The sequence below is a fragment of the Sceloporus occidentalis genome, unplaced genomic scaffold (genome assembly GCF_023333645.1).
Source record: "Sceloporus occidentalis isolate IW3139 unplaced genomic scaffold, rSceOcc1.0.p SCAF_7, whole genome shotgun sequence".
Lineage (NCBI taxonomy): Eukaryota > Metazoa > Chordata > Lepidosauria > Squamata > Phrynosomatidae > Sceloporus > Sceloporus occidentalis.
The window spans coordinates 78,832,829-78,849,546 of record NW_028316987.1 but is presented as its reverse complement, the minus strand read 5'-3'; the positions used below and the strand labels follow the sequence as shown (position 1 = coordinate 78,849,546).

The following is a 16,718-nucleotide window of genomic DNA, read 5'->3' as shown; positions in this document are numbered from 1 at the left end:
CGCTGCTGTCAACCTCCGGTCTGCTTTGCCCCAGAGTTTCCTAGATTGTTGAATGTGGCAAACACCATTTGTTGATGAGGTTATGTACCTTCAACACTGACATAGGCCTACCTTGTCCTAGGGTTTTATTGTCAAAGTTTATACAGAGGAGGTTTACCATGGCCTTCCTCTGAGGGAGAGTGACTTGCCCAAGTCCACCCAATGAGTTTCCATGACTGAGTGAAGATTTGAACCCTGCCAGAATCCTAGTATCAAAGTTTTATGTTATTCTGGCTCTTGGCAGAGACCATGCAACCTAGAAAAGAAAAGAATGCATGCGATGAAGAAAACAGTGTGTTAAAACTGTAAATCCTGAAACTGTGGTACCAGAATATTTTTTTTAGTGACAGTATGCTGCAGTTAGATTCTGGTTGGCGTCCTGTTGGTGTGCTACACCAGTAGTTTCACCTTTTGAGGAGTCATGCAGTAGTGATGAGCAACAGAGGTCCAAGACACACTCCAGAAGTAATCCAGTTTGAGACCACTTTAATCCTCTTGGTGCACTGCTAAGGAATTCTGGGAGCTGTAGGTTTAGCTACAATAAAACACAACTGCCAGGATTCCCTAGCACTGAGCCAGGGCAGTTAAAACAGTTTCAAACTGGTTTACTTCTATAGCGTGTTTTGGACCAAAGTCTTAAATTTGTTGTTAGTCCTCACTAGTAGAGAGTCATTTTCTTAGCTGGATTTACCAATAATTAATGATGATAATAATAATAATAATAGTAATAATATATTTATGTCCCGATTCTCTATCAGGATCAAGAGGGAGTACAAACAGTAAAATACAACAATATAAAATAAGTCCACTATCCCTCCATTATTCCTCCCACCAACACAATAATTATAATTCCCTTACAGCAATAAGATAACATTCCATTATTAAAACAATCAAACAATATGCTGACTCACCATTAAATGATTAATTCAATAGGTCTACTCTAGTTGGGACTGAGCAATAGGATTACAGCTAAATTCCTGCTGGCTCTGAACAGTCTTTTTGGCCATCTTCACAACTGCTGTCCCCATGGCCTTTATCTTTCTGTTGCATACTTACTCCAGTGTAGTATACCAATAAGATTCTGGCCTCTGTGCATTTGCAGGGAGATTACACTGCCTTATGGCGATCTTATAAGTAGAGGCTAATGTTATCCAAATCTCTAAAAAGAAGTCACCAATGCATCTCTTTTTTCCCTAGAAGTTTGGAGTCAATCAATCTAAGCCGGAGTTCACAGTGGATCTGAGAGGTGCATTTATTGACTGGGCTTCAAAGGAGAAATCTAGCAAGAAAAATGTGATTGAGGTGACTGTTTCCCCTTTTACCATACATTATTTTGACTGCTAGCTTGACTACAGAGAGAGTGCTGAGTCAGACATTAGCATCTGTTTTTTAAAAAACAACAACAATAGCAATAAATAAACAGTAACAAGTTAGTTCTTATTGCTGTAAAATATATGAAAAAATAGAGGCAAAAAACAAGTCCTTATTTTAGAATAGATAGATACAGTGATTTGTAGCACCTTTGAGGCTAATGGAGAGAAAGAGGTTTATAGAGTAAGTGTTTGTAGATTGGCTGTACTTCATCGGATACATCACAAGTAGACCTCATCTACGAAAGTTTATGCTGCAAGCTTCTTTCTCTCAGTCTCAAAGATGTTATAATATTTCACTACTTAATATTGTGGAGTATTTGAGAATTGAGGTATAATGGGAAGCATTGAATGTATGTATATTAATTATAACAGTAATTTGTTTTATTTTCAAGGTGAAAACACGACAAGGAACTGAATTGTTAATTCAGTCAGATAATGACATTTCTATTACTGAATGGTTTAAAGTTCTTAGTTATGCTATCAGTAATCAGGTATGTATTTTAATTCTATCTCCAAGTTATTTCCTTCCCTTTTGTCCTGTGCTAGAAGATGTCTACTCCAGTGTGTAACAAATACTTCAGCTTCAAGCAACCATTTAAAGTATGGCTGGACAGAGTGCAGTCTGAGATGCATATGCCTCGTGGACCCCAAATTCCCATATGCTCCCATCCTACAATATCTTCATTGGGAGCACATTTGTGTGCCCTATAATGGCATATTTGACCTGTTTTATGTTAGGTTTCATTTTCCAAAACTCAGAAATAACATTTGGACAACTCAGTTCAGTTAAAAAAAAAATCTTTGGGTGTGGGCAGAGGTGCAGCCATCCAAACTCTTGTGTGAAGTATGTGTAGTCCCCAAACCGGGGGCAGTCCACACCAAGGTAAAACAATTATTTGAACTAGAATATTGAACTGATTGATACAGTCCTTGAACATTTTGGAAAAACAAAAGTGGAGACAGCTTTTTATAATTGGTAGGAAATGAGAGTGGGGTCTAAACACCCTAAGGACACTAGATCTTGTCTGATCATGGATGCTAGGCAGGGTCAGCTCTGATTAGTATTTGGATGGCAGACTACCAATGAATACCAGTCACTATCGGCTATATATCAGAGGAATGAACTAGCAAAATCAATGAGTATTCCATGACCAACAAAACCCTATGAAATTCATGAATCGCCATAAGACAACAGGAAGTTTGAAGGCACATATACACAGAAAATGAGAAATTTATGCCCACTTTATTGCAGCCACCTGTGTGGTATGGATCAGGGTTGTCGTTAAACCAATGTATTGTTAAACCATCGTAGCCTATAGCTAGAAAATCAACATTCAGGAATAGAAATAAATGTCAAAGTGTACACTTTTTTTAAATTTCTTATTTTTAAATTGATGTTGCCATTCCTGGAATTGTTTTGTCAGAATACTGAAAAGAAAAGAAAAGGGAAATGAAGGTGCTTTGTGCTTTAAGACTACAAAAGCTCTATGAGAGTACTTTAGAAGTGCAGAAGACATACCAAAATCCTTTATAGTAGCTATGTGGCAAACAACTAATGAAATGTTAATACATGTGACAGACTGGCATTTTTCAAGTATGAAATGCTGTTGGTGAATGGAACTGCTCTGAGAGGTCTTACACGAACATGTCTGAGCATTGAAATCTTTTGGTATCCATTCCATGCACAGCAAGTGAGAACATGGGAGGGCTTTCTTGATGGCGGCTTCCTAACTATGGAACACCCTCCTCCAAGAGAGTAGGTTGGCCCCCTCTCTGTTCTGCGCCAGCAGACAAAGACCATTTGCTATAGATAGGCTTTGGGCCATTAACTAGCTGTCCTAGGAAGGTCTTTTATTGGATGGGGGTGCTTTTCCCCTCATGTTTTAAATACTTTCATCCTGTTTTTAATTCACTATTACTTGGCTAATTAAAAACCTGTTAGTCATTATAATACTTATTCAGTTGATTTTAATTGTTCTTTAATATTAATGATTGGTTTTTCAGTTAGATCCTGTTTTAATATACATTGTAGGCAGCCTCTTTATCTGACCAGCATTTTTTCTCTAAATCAAAACACGTTTTCTTAATTTTCAGTGCTTACAGAAGGCCACTGGGCTAGAATTTCATATGCATAGTGTGCTTTGCCTCACAACCTCTTTTACTTTATTTTTTCTCTCTACAACTATGGAAGAATATGTTTTAAGTCTCATCTTCTCAGTGTACTTCTCAGATGTTTGATAGCATATGCTTGTTTTCAGATGCTATGTCAGCAGGAGGAAACTGACCTCTGCTACGTTATGTGTAAAACTATGACAGAGTGGTAGTAACTGTGTCCTTTTCATATAAAGTGTAGGAAGGCTTAAACACTCAGCAAGTAGCAAGTACATTTCTATAATGATTATCAGTGCACTTAAGCACTCCTTAAGCAGTTTACAATGTGTAAGCTAATTGCCCTCAACAAGCTGGGTACTCATTTTAGTGACTTTGGAAGGATACAAGGTTGAGTTGACCATTAAACCACTGCGCCACAAGGGCTCCTCAGGACTGTCCTCTGAGATCAGCACTAAGTATTCCTGCTTAATGTTGGAGTTTAACAACCTACAGTTCCGTTCCTCTTGATTGCCTAGCTATCTTTCTTGTCTACCTGCTAGTCTGCTGCCTTTTTGATTGGTAGCAGTATGGACCTACATTTATGTGGTAATTGCTTTAATAGTGAGTTTTTGTGTAGGCTTCACTGGGCACAAGTATATCTGTATGTGTAAGATGAGGGAATATTTTTGGAACCATTGGTTTTTAGTGGTTAGTTTCCCTTCCCTCTATTTTTGCTTCATATCAGAGGGAAATTAAAATAATTTGGAAAAGTCTTAAACTATATTGGAGACACTTCATAAATGATGAGTTGGGTCTGCCTCGTCTCCAAAAGAAGATGGCTAAGAAAAATGTTTGTATTCCTCTACTTTCAGAACAGTTTGCAAATACTATTTAGTTGACCTTTATAACCACCATGTAATTTTAAATCAGTAGTTCTCAACCTTTTGCCCTCCAGATGTTTTGGACTCCAGCTCACAGAATGACCATGGCCATGCTGGCTGACGCTTCTGGGAGATGAAGTCTAAAACATCTGGCCAAAGGTTGAGAATATTTATAGGCCTTTCATTTGTACTTTGTCTGTTGCTCAAAAATTGTTTCTCCTATTGTGGGGGTGGGAATCATGCAGCTTTCCAGGTGTTGTACTGAAATCCAGGAACTACCTAATGTGGCCATTTGGAAAGCATATTAGAAGTTACAGTCCAGCAACATCTGGAGGGCTGCCTGATTCACATCTTTGGTCTATTGGGGGGGAAAAACAGACTCTCTAAGCAGGGAACTTTTGAAGGAATGTGATTTTTCACGTGATCTAGACTGTGAACCTGCATCATTAAGGTGAATTGCCTGTGGTTCACTTTAAAATAAAATGGTGATTAGACAGAGATACTTTTAAAATATTGAGCATAAACATTGTATGGATCCTTTTTTATTTTTCTCTTCAACTTGAACTACAGAGATATGGCTCCAGAACCAAAGGTTCCATCTTATATGTTACTATTACTCAGCTGTACTAAGCAATTTAGATTTGAATGGTGTTTTTTAGTAACAAAAAGCCCACTGAAACCTTTCTGCAATCTTATTTTTCCTCTATTAAGATATATTATGTTTTAAGATCTGAAGAGTAAATTGGATAAGGAAGAGAGGTTTAGGATTGAGTTATATCTTTCTAATAGAGAACTACCAGTAGACACTGTTTAGACTTACAGTACATCTGTGGGCTCAGAATATCAAAAGGTGACATTGGGCTGCTTTACTAGTAAAAAGTACTTTAAAAGAAAAAAAAAACACTTCTTTTTGCAGTTTAAGAAAAGAATTTACAAAAAGAATGGTGAATTACATTTTAAACTGTTAACATTAATTCTTTAATGTTATTTACTGAAGCTTTAATAACTGACTCTTTATTAATCTGGCAATAACCCCAAAACACTGTTCGAGGCATCATGTTGCAAATACGTAGCTTTACTGGGAGGCTGCCAACAGCCTCCTGATTTGTACAGGGTTTGGAATTGATATCTGGCACTGGAAAGGATCCTACAAAGATTATATCTAGCTGAATGATTCAGCTAAATATCTGATATTAACAGAGAGAGGAGAGCTATCAAGGCTTGGCAGGTCATGGTGTTAGATTGCCTTAATAGCCTAGGTCTGGCCTTTTGCCTGAGAAGACTTTAGCCAGCAGTTATTTCTACTCCCACATAAGATTGTGGAACTATCACATCTCATCTCTGTTTCCTATATATATGTTGACAAAGATGCAGCATCAGCCAGTAGTTGAGCATGTTTCCCTACACCCCTGTAATTTGTTACAGCTCTTGTTCGTACCACTACTAAAACTTTAAGGATACTTGTAAATCCCCATTTTTTGCTTCCTCATCCCCTTGGTTTTATTTAGAGGGTCACAGGTTCCCCGCCCCTGAATTAGGGTGTTGTGGGATAGATGGCAATACTAAGTGGAGTCCATAGACTTTCTTCACTTTGGCTAATGCTGTGCTCTTGCCACAGAATAGGTGTTTGGAGTCCCAAGAACCATGATACAGTGTATAGATAGCTGAAGGCAAGCTGCTGTGTTTCACCTGCAACTCATCTGCAGATTGACAGTTTAGAGGTAGTGATAATGCTGTTGTAACATATTGTTTGCTAGGAACACTGAGATTATGTGTGTGAAATATTTTGCAAATAAATGCTAGGTGAAGACTAGTCATTCCACTCACTGATACACTGACATGAACACACACTTCTGGGTAATCCATTTCATCAACACACATGTAAACATGGACCACAAAATGGAGTGGTGGTAGGCAAAAGGAGGATTTAATATACTAAACAAAGTGTTTCTAGCCAGTGTAAACATTACCCCTGCTATTGTCTGATGCACACTAAACCTTTTAAAATTTATTTATAGGCTGTTTTTCTCCTGATATAGCTTGTAGAGCTGCTTAAAATAAAATTATAGTTATGCTTGCATAAGTGAAAGGTCTGATTCTGTGTGCACGAGTACTTATTGAAAGTTGATATTATTAAATAAACTAAAAGACTAAGATCATAGCTTCTAAGTTTCAGTATGTGGTAGCACTTTAATTGTACTTACTGTTCCTCTTTTAAAAAAACCAAAGAATGTTCTTCATTGCACACAGTATTCTCAATCTGGGTCTGAATTTTATGAGAAAACCTATTGGGTCTTTTTCTTTATCTCAATAGACAGCAGAGTCTGATGAAGCATTAGATGATGAAGTGCCAGATTCTCCTGGGATGGAAAAACAGGACAAAGAAAAGGACCATAAAGACTCCAGAAAACTTCGTTGTATGTTGCATTTCTTGTGCTTTGGCTTATTTTACACAAATTTTATTTCTGGACTCTGCATAGTGATGAGAACTTGCTTGTAGGTGACATATTGTCCAGGGAGAACATTTCCTGATAATTAGATAGTGCTCATATCCATGCCAATTTGTCTCTGTACTTGAAACAAGTATCTATCCTTCCTTTTGGTCAGACTTCATTTGCTGACATGCAAGCATGTACTGTTGCAATGTGGCTATCAACCAGTGTCCATTTACACTAGTTTTACATATCCAAGTGAAGCTAAAGGACTTTTTAAAACCAGTGATTAATATTTATTTCAGAGAAGGTGATGTTTCATTAGGCAACACTAGTAAAATAATTTCTTAAGAAACTTTGTCTAAGCCCACAAGATTCCAGGGAATTAAAGTGTCAGTCTTCCCATTTTCATTCATAACATTTAAGCAGGTAATAGTCATGCAGCTCCAAAGTAGCAGGTTATCTTCTAGATCATTTTCATTCCTACTTCACAACTGGGATTGTTTTGGTCATCTGGTTAACCATTTTCCTAAAGGGACAGACAGTGGTGCTCTGATAGTGTTGTGCCTGGATTTTCATGGTTGATTGTACAGACCATCAAGTCTTTTTTATCAACTTGTAGGCTTGCAGTACTGTGTGTAGGTGTGTTTATGGGTGCTGCTTTGGTCAGTTCTGTTCCTAGTTCTTTTCAAAACCTTCACAAAACTGCTGGTGGCATTAATCCAGAGTGAGATATCATCAGCATGTTGATGAAATCCAGGTTTGTTCTTCCCTCCTCTCTGAAATGTAACAGTTTTGTCTCTGAATGACTTGATATGGTATAGAGAGTGAATACACTGAAGCACAGCCTGGGAAAAATCAGCTTCTTATGGTGGGCAGTGCCAGGTTTAATTATGTGTGGAAATGTCCATTGTGGAGGAGGTGGGAGAGGTTCATGCTTACCATGAGACTCTTCTGGATCTAAACATTCGGCAAGATTCCCAAGTCGTGGTGATGACTTTCAAAAACATTTTATGAATTATGCTTCAGCTTGAGACAGAGGTTTGGCTATGTTGGTATTCCTGGTTACCTCATGTTTACAGTAGTCTAATGTATTCAGAGTGGTACTGCTCTTGATGATTATTCATAAGCTACAATCATTGCGACACAGAATTGCCAGGTTTATTAGCTATGTTACCAGTGCATATTACAGAGAGCACTGAATACTGCTACTCTTGTGTATTCTTGATGCCTATAGCTTCAACTGTATTAATATTTCCATTCTATGCATATATAAAGAATTTTTCATAGAAGTTAGATTCTATTCAGTTTACAGAACCATCAGACTATATGAGTATAAGAAACACTAACAAACAGTCCTCTACAAACTTTGTAAATATATCACGAATATGAAGGCTAGTATTGCAGCTATAGTGTGTTCTTGTTTTGCATTTCAGTATCTTCCTATAAATATTTGGAAATTGCCTGTTGGGAATTCATAAAGTTGATAGCAAAAAGCATATACCATTCATATTTTTATAAGACAAGTTTATTCCCCTCTCTGTGAGGATTTCAGCTTCAGCACTAGCTGTATTTTATTAATCAGAGCAAAGAAACATCAACCCACTTACAGCATAATGCCATACACTTATTTTTCTTTTTCAGCAATAAAAATGTCTGCCAGCATTGATTCTTCAGAACAGAAGAAAACCAAGACAAAACTGAAGAAATTTTTGACCCGCAGGCCTACATTACAAGCAGTCCGTGAAAAAGGCTATATCAAAGGTAAGCAATGGCGGGGGGGGGGGGCATTTTCTTATAATACCTATTGGTTAATACACTATTCAGGCTGAATTCCTATGTCTGGGTAGAACAGCAGTTTTCCTAGGAAAATTATCTTGTAGCCTACTACACCCACAACTTGAAAATACCACCTTCCCAGCCCCCCATACAGCAAAACTTGATTTTGCCATTTTATATAATAACAATAGCAATAGCAAATACATTTCTATATTCTTATCAGTGCACTTAAGCACTCCCTAAGCAGTTTACAAAGTGTAAGCTAATTGCCTCCAACAATCTGGGTACTCATTTTAGCGACCTCAGAAGGATGCAAGCCTGAGTCAAGCTTGAGCCCTTTCACTGGTATTGAACTCACAACCTTATGGTTTGTGAGTGAGTGGCTGCAGCACAGGCATTTAACCACTGCGCCACCACTGGGCCATAAGGGATACCATTTTACTGCCCCAATATATATATAATGGAACTTTAGTATCCATGGATTTAGATACCCATTGGGGTGGGGTGGGGGGTCTTGGAACCAAACCCCAGCAGATACTAAGGGCCCACTGCGTTTCTAGATATTGGCTAAGTGGTCACTGAATATCTAGTTCACAACTTGAAAGATGAAAAATTTCATGATAAATACCTATTTACATTAGGAATGGAAGTAATACGGGAAGGGTAGTGGCTGGGTAGGTTCTCCCCATCTTTCTTTCCTTCCCCACCCTTGCAGAAGTTAATTTATGCATTCACACCATAGTGTACCCCACCACACCATTCTCACAAACACACACCTTTCTGTCTTACATGCAGACACACTATTCTCAATTCTACCATACCACTCTTACACATAAGAACCAGATCTCACACTAGGCAGAGTGAAGTGATTGCCTTTGGAAGCAGGATGCCAGAAACAGCAAAATGCAGTGTCCCCTTCCACCAGGAGAGTTCCATTGTGGATGCTTGACTCGCTGCTTTCCCAACCAAGTCTGTTTCATCTTGCTATATCCATCCACTTTCTAACTCTTTCATCAGTTGCTATTCCTCTTCATTGTCACTGTGCATGCTCATCACACTTTTTTTTTCTTGCTCCATCCACCTCCTGCTCCTCACTTGAACACTGTCAGAATTAGAGACTGAGAGTTCTCTACAACTCATCTGAGGATTGGAGAAGTTCCAGTGTTCAGCACTGGCAGTGGGCCTTGTGGACCTCTCTTCACCTTGACTGAATTGTGGAGAGATTTAATTTAGTGCCATCCTGGTGGGCTGGGAATTAAAATCACCCTACCTATTGCTGCTATTTCCAGGCACTTTCTGATGTCCTCCACTCAGCGTGACATTTGGGTCTGGCAGAAGTCATTGGTTGCTACCTCTTCAACAGTTAGAAATGTTTTTAAAAAATGAATTCGGTCTCCATGTCTAAGGGTTATGGGACGGGGCTTTATTTCTGGGAACGACCTTATTTGGAATAGAAATGCCAATAAGGTAGGGATCTTCCCCTTCAGTGCCCAGGTCAAGTGTGTAAAGTGGAAGAAAGTTTGTTAATCTTTATGAATGAAACTTTCATATTTAAAGAAACTATAAAGCTGTTGATATAAATACACTAAGAGATGTACATTGACGGGGAAAAGATTATTTAAATGGATTCACAATATTTAAGTCAGGTGCTGATGAATTCAGAAAAGCAAATAAATAAATAAATAAATCAGAGGAGACCAACTCATACTTCTGCCTATGATTCTGAGGCTTTTCCATATCTCCTTTATTTCTGATTCATGGGAAGGCATCTGTATTGCAGAACTCCTATGACGCAAAATCCAAGCTAACTTTCTTCACTTGCAAACTTTATTTCTTTCCCTCTTTTTCAGACCAAGTATTTGGTTGCAATCTAAGCAGCTTGTGTCAAAGAGAAAACACCACTGTGCCAAAATTTGTGAAGCTGTGTATTGAGCATGTTGAACAACATGGTAGGAGGAAGATACTACTTAGTTTTAAAATCTAAACTTAATTGTTGGTTTTACTAAGCTTTTGAATGTATAACAAGTAAATTCTGTTTGGTAAGAATACTTGTTCTGTATTAATTATAAGAGTACTTTGTTTCTGTTCTTGTTCTTCCTTAATGACTAGAATTTTTTTTATCTAGACACTTTAGAAAACTATCTTGAGTATTTCTGTACATTTGTGAATGTTAAAATATTGGCTGAGAATGTGGGTCTTCACGGCTGATTTTGGGATTCAAACCCTGATCCACAGAGTTCTAGTCCAACTGGCTCATTGGGGCTTAATTAAAATATCAAAAAATAGATATTGACACAATATTCAACGAGTTGATCCATCTCCCTTCCTGTTTGGTGGCCAGTCAGTTATGTGAACTAATGTCTCTTGATGTTATCCCAAGTAATGGCGTATGTTCGTCATGCATTGTGTGGATAGGGGCATGCGTTCCAAATCAAAATGCTGCTACCTTCATAAAATGTAGACTGGACAGATTTTTGCAAGAGAGTATCACAAGAGTAAGAAACAGGGAAAATTCTGGTAATTATGTTTGGTATCTCTGTGGTCTTGCTAAAACAGGTTCCCAAATGGATCTTGAAAAGCTTGCCTCCTCTGACACTTTGAAAAGTTAGGCCCAGAAAAATTGAAATCTCTGTGGCAAAGTGGAGGTTAAACAAGCAATGTCATATTTTAATTTAGCTTATGTTACCAGTTTACATTTCTTCTTGATGCCTTAGATTTCTTCTATTACCTATAATTTTGCATTTCTTCATAAGGCTTTAGAGTCTGAAAATGTAAGTTTAGATATCTTAAAATGTTAGAAAATAGTGTGTGTAATATCAGAACATAAAAAACTATAAAATAACATTCACTTATTGAACAATTTTTAATTTTTTTACAGGATTGGATGTTGATGGACTGTACAGGGTTAGTGGCAATCTTGCAGTAATACAGAAGTTAAGATTTGCAGTTAATCATGGTACGTTCCTCTCCATAACAACTAAAGAACAGAGATAGTGATTTAGCTTTTCATTGATAAAAAAGGGATATAGTGACTTAGTTCTTGATTTATAAATGCTTCAACAGAGCATGTCCTAACACAGTATGTTTTCATTATGAAATACTGAGACTATATTCATTATGATCTTAGCGAAAACTGAGTTGCATCTCATAAAGTGTTCAATTTTCAGCTTTAATATTCTACCACTATCTTTTGCTAACGTCACTGAACCATTGCTTTCAAGATTATGAACCATGCCAGTGGGAGCTCACTTTGATTTGAGGTATCTAAACCAGTCAGTGGTGTGTTTCTCTCTCTTTCAGATGAAAAACTGGATTTGAATGACAGTAAATGGGAAGATATCCATGTTATTACAGGAGCTCTTAAAATGTTTTTCAGAGAATTGCCAGAACCACTATTCACTTTCAGTTATTTCAATGACTTTGTCAATGCAATCAGTAAGTCTTTTATGAAAGAAACTTTTTCTCCTAAGAGAATTGTCTAGTAATTTCAGAGTGGTAGCTGTTGTAGAAGTTTGTACACAAATAAGAGATTCGTCTAAACATCAGTATGTTGGCATTTGAATCTTACTTGAGCTAGTAACACTTTAGCTGGCCTTACTAAGTCATAATATATTAGCTTTACCACCTCCACTACCACCATGCCAGCAGTGTTAGGATTATTGTTACGATTACAAGAATGTGAAATGTAAATATATAATCTATGTGAAATGCATTTTAAAATGCTGCCAGTTTAACTTAATAATGTATTATTTAAGCAGTATAGATTTCCTTATATGTATTCTACGTGTTTGAATATTTACATGTTTGTGATTTTGTACCTTGTTTGTTTGCCTTCAAGTCGTCTCATACGTTTTCTTGGCAAGATTTGTTCAGAGGGGGTTTGCCTCTGCCTGCCTCTGAGGCTGAGAGAATGATTTGTCCAAGGACACCCAATGGGTTTTCATGGTTGAGTGGGGATTTGAACCCTGGTCTCCAGAATCATAGTACATGTTCAAATCACTATACCACAATAGTTCTCCCTACAAAAAATAGGCATGGGCAAATAGTTTATCCTACTACTCTCTTGAATGTAGAGCTATTCTGTGCTCAAACCACTACATGATGTTTGCTTTCCAAGAATATGGTTTAGCAGGAATAAATGGCTCAGTGTGGACCTGGGAGATCAGGATTTAATCCCTGATCACTGAGCCGTGAAATTCAGTTGGGATCATAGAATCATAGAGTTGGAAGTAGTCTCAAAGATCATATAATCCAGTCCACACTCTTCACCAGTCCAACCGCTTCACCACACTGTCTCTTATTGTGTACTTTAATACACTATAAGTACAGTACTGTATTTTTATTATTTGAATAGTCACATAAATCCCTAAGTACAGAAAAATTGAGAAGAAACAAAATGGGACTCTTCTAGAACATGGCCTCATATCATGAAAAACCCACAAAAAACTATGGCTGCTGGTTATGAAAGCCTTCGACTTCACTCCTCTGAACAAATCTTGCCAAGAAGACCCATGTTAGATTTGCGTTAGGTCTCCATAAGTAAGAAACAACTTGAAGTTGCACACAGCAGCAACAACAGCAGCAACAATGAAAGATGCATATTTTTAAAAAAATATTTAGTTTTTCCTTTTTTTATACTCATGCTGTAATTTTCAGTCTCCTTATTTGAGCACTTCATGCATATAATGAAGTGTGATATTTGCTGACAATTACTTATAAACTGTTAGTCTTATGCTGTAGAGATGCTAAAGCATCTTAGTGGCCTTACTGTTTAATGCTGCAGTAGACCTAAGGCACCAGATCCTGTCTGATCTTGGAAGCTATGCAGAGTTGGCTCTGGTTAGTACTTGAATGGGAGATCACTATTGAATACCAGGTGCTGTGGGCAATATTTCAGAGGAAGGAACTGGCAAAACCACATCTTGAGTATCCCTTGCCTAAGAATATCCTATGGAATTCACGGGGTCACCATAAGTCGGCAGATGACTTTCAGGAGCGCATGCGTGCACATGCATGTGCACGCACACACACACCGAGACCAAAAACAATTAAAAAGATTGTATGTACAGCGCTGTGTAAATTACAGCACTATATAAATAAAGGTTAATAATAATAATAATAATAATAATAATAATAATAATAATAATAATTTGTTGTAGGCAATTCTAACTTGAACCACCAGGTGGTAGTATACATTAGCTCATGTCTTCACAATCTAACCATGAACAATGAAAAGGTACATAGAAGTTGTCTTTTCCTCTTCTTTACAGAACAAGAACCTAGACAGCGTGTTCATGCAGTAAGAGAGTTGATTAAACAGTTGCCAAAGCCAAATCAAGATACCATGCAAGTACTCTTCAGGCACCTCAAGAAGTGAGTAATGCATGGGAGAGAAATGTAAATTACCTTACATTTCCCCCTGATCCTCCAACTGAGTTCTTGCATTTGACTTCTGCAAAACTAATTACAAGCATAGTGTATCTCAGTAGAGTGTAAAATTGGGATGGGAAGGTGGGTGTGGACAAAATAGTGATATAAAGGAAACTATTTGTTAGGAAGTATATTGAACTGCATTTAGGTGCTGGTGTGTGTGATTGCATACCCCAGCACTGAGAAATTACAACTTTGTAACTGACCATTCTGTGAAGTTCCACAAGGCTGCAGTGGAGCTGTACATGAGCTTGGATTGTGCCATTAATTTTGTGGACTGAGAACCCTCTGTATGAGAATATGCACAGAGTGTGGTTGCCATTTGCTTTGTGGATTTGTTTTTAAATGTACTTGATTTATTCTCATAAAGAGCCCAGGGCAGCTAGAGAAGTGTGGGTACACATCAGAGCAGTTGGAGCTGCATACGTATGTACAGATAGTTATTAGGAAAGTTATTTTGTGAACTGTTATGTTGTTGTTTTTCATTTTAGTATCTGAAGTGCACATTTGTTTCTTTTCAGAATTGTGGAGAATGGAGAGAGGAACCGAATGACCTATCAGAGCATAGCCATAGTCTTTGGCCCAACCCTATTAAAACCAGAAAAAGAGACTTGTAACATAGCAGTTCACACAGTGTATCAGAACCAGATTGTAGAGTTAATTCTACTAGAACTGAATTCCATCTTTGGACGGTGAATTTCTCCAGTGAAATTGGCCTTAGTAAGACAACAGCAACTTTTTCTGGCAGAAATGGCATCTCTCGTGTACGTGATGTATTTTGTGGACCAAGCAGCAACTTGATGTTTTTGCACTTTTGTGGGAGAGGGAAAAGAGTGTTTTGTTTTAGCTGAGTTTTTGTGGAAAGTACTGAAACTTTGAATTTCTGTACAGTTAATATTGTGACTGCTTCAAAGTTTATACATTTTAGTAACACTTAAGCTTCGGAGCTGATATAGATGTACACACTGGAGTCCATAGCGAGAGAAGCTAAATCTGAATGTTGGTCTGGATCATCTGGAATAACATTTTACATTTATTTTTAACTTTTGGTTTCACCACGTGTTTTGGGAAGATAAAACTCATCAACTGACTTGGAAAATCAGCAAGGGCATTTTTAGTGAATAATTTCAATGCATGCTTACATGTTAAGCCTGTAAGATATTTCCTATATCTTGTCCACAGGGTTTTTTCATTTGACAGATTTAAATAATTGCTAACAGTGGCCAGTGGAAATGTCTCGCATGAGGTCTGCTTTTTTGGTGTTGATGTTATTTTAACTTTGTTGCACAGATTCTTGCTGGTTCTCTTGAATGCGCACTAGTATTACTTCAGATATAAACTGGTACATATATCCAACGAAGGATATACTGTGGTCTGTGATGAATCAGAGCTTTCAACTAATAAAGTTCATTTTTTTCCAGGTTATGTTTGAGCTACGCTTTTATCTGAAGTGAAATCATACCAAACAATCCTACCTAATGATCAATTTAAAGAGTACACTTGATTCTTGGTATGAACCTGTGGTAGTGAATTGGGATGTAAATACAGATTGAAGGACCTGAGAGTGTTTGGCTTTTATAATATTTATATACAAACAGAACAGTCTCAGAATACTTTCTAGTCTTATCTTTCTAATCATGTGAAGATTAGTAATTGATATTGTTATACCACCAATGGTTTCTGAGTTTCAACAGAGTAATGAACTATTTTGAAAGCTGCACTTTTAAATGGTAATTACATGTGCATGCAAGTAATTGTAATGCAGCTGGTACTGGAATAACACTGAGTGTCTTTGCTTAAATGGTTAATGCACTACAAGCAGAGCCTCTGATATTATTTAATATGTACAGGAGCTACATTAGGTAAATGTATTACAAATTCTAACATCTATAAATAGCAGAATCTATGTTTGAATAGATGGATATTTGGATATAATGAAAATGCTAAATTTCAAGATTCCTTTTTACATTAATATTGTAGAATGATTTGTAAAATAGGTTTCAGAAGATTTTGTTACAGGAAACATGGTCTGTGTAAGATTTTTTAAAATGTATTTTTCTAGACTAACTGCTGTATCTGACATTATTGGAATCTGAATAAATAAAACTGTTAGCTGTTTTGGAATTTGGTACTCCAGATTTGGGTAGTTTTATGTACTGTGGATAACCTTTTTCTTGGTACTCTATGTTACTTTCATTGTCTGTACTGGAGAAGTGGAAGGACTGTTGTCCTTGCCTTTTTATTTGATTATCTAACTCCATCGATGTGGCTGCATTGCCTTATGGTGACACAGACTTGTATGGAAGAAAGGATTTCCTTAAGCAATGCTGGGACCAGGTTGCTGAAGGCATTTATAATTTTGAATCAAATCTGGCAGCCACAACTATAACTGCTCCTGTTGAGTGAGGATCTATGTAAAGTGCTTTCTACTTCAGTCTTCAAGATTACTGTAACATTACACTTCAAACTCAGAGATGATTATATCATTCTGCTCCACCTGCAACTTGTTTTTGAGCACAAACTGTTGTGGGGTGGACGACAGTAACTAAGGTTATCAAGGCATGAATGACAGTGGAAAAATTCTTATCCTCCAGAAGGTGGATGGCTGCTTGGCTGATAACAGCACTTCTGAATATCCAAGAGGTTGTTGCTAAGAGTAAGGCCAAGCCAAGGGACATTCCCAGAATATAAAT

The 16,718-nt window shown here is 37.4% G+C and overlaps 1 protein-coding gene across 9 annotated transcripts in view; it reads left to right on the top strand.

The window, feature by feature from the left end:
• Nucleotides 1-16,149, top strand: part of LOC149310007 (rho GTPase-activating protein 12-like) — an 86,163-nt gene extending 70,014 nt beyond the window's left edge. For 6 of the 9 annotated variants that reach the window (XM_089533464.1, XM_089533469.1, XM_089533468.1 and 3 more), the window contains 9 exons: nt 1,237-1,341; nt 1,805-1,903; nt 6,699-6,801; nt 8,461-8,580; nt 10,446-10,544; nt 11,474-11,551; nt 11,896-12,030; nt 13,866-13,968; nt 14,547-16,149. In XM_089533464.1, the coding sequence (XP_089389590.1) occupies nt 1,237-1,341; nt 1,805-1,903; nt 6,699-6,801; nt 8,461-8,580; nt 10,446-10,544; nt 11,474-11,551; nt 11,896-12,030; nt 13,866-13,968; nt 14,547-14,721 (1,017 nt within the window). In that variant the 3' untranslated portion in view covers nt 14,722-16,149. The remainder of the gene's footprint in view (nt 1-1,236; nt 1,342-1,804; nt 1,904-6,698; nt 6,802-8,460; nt 8,581-10,445; nt 10,545-11,473; nt 11,552-11,895; nt 12,031-13,865; nt 13,969-14,546) is intronic. The other 3 variants (XM_089533471.1, XM_089533470.1, XM_089533465.1) reach the window with 1 other exon arrangement.
• The last annotated feature ends 569 nt before the right edge of the window (nt 16,150-16,718 follow it).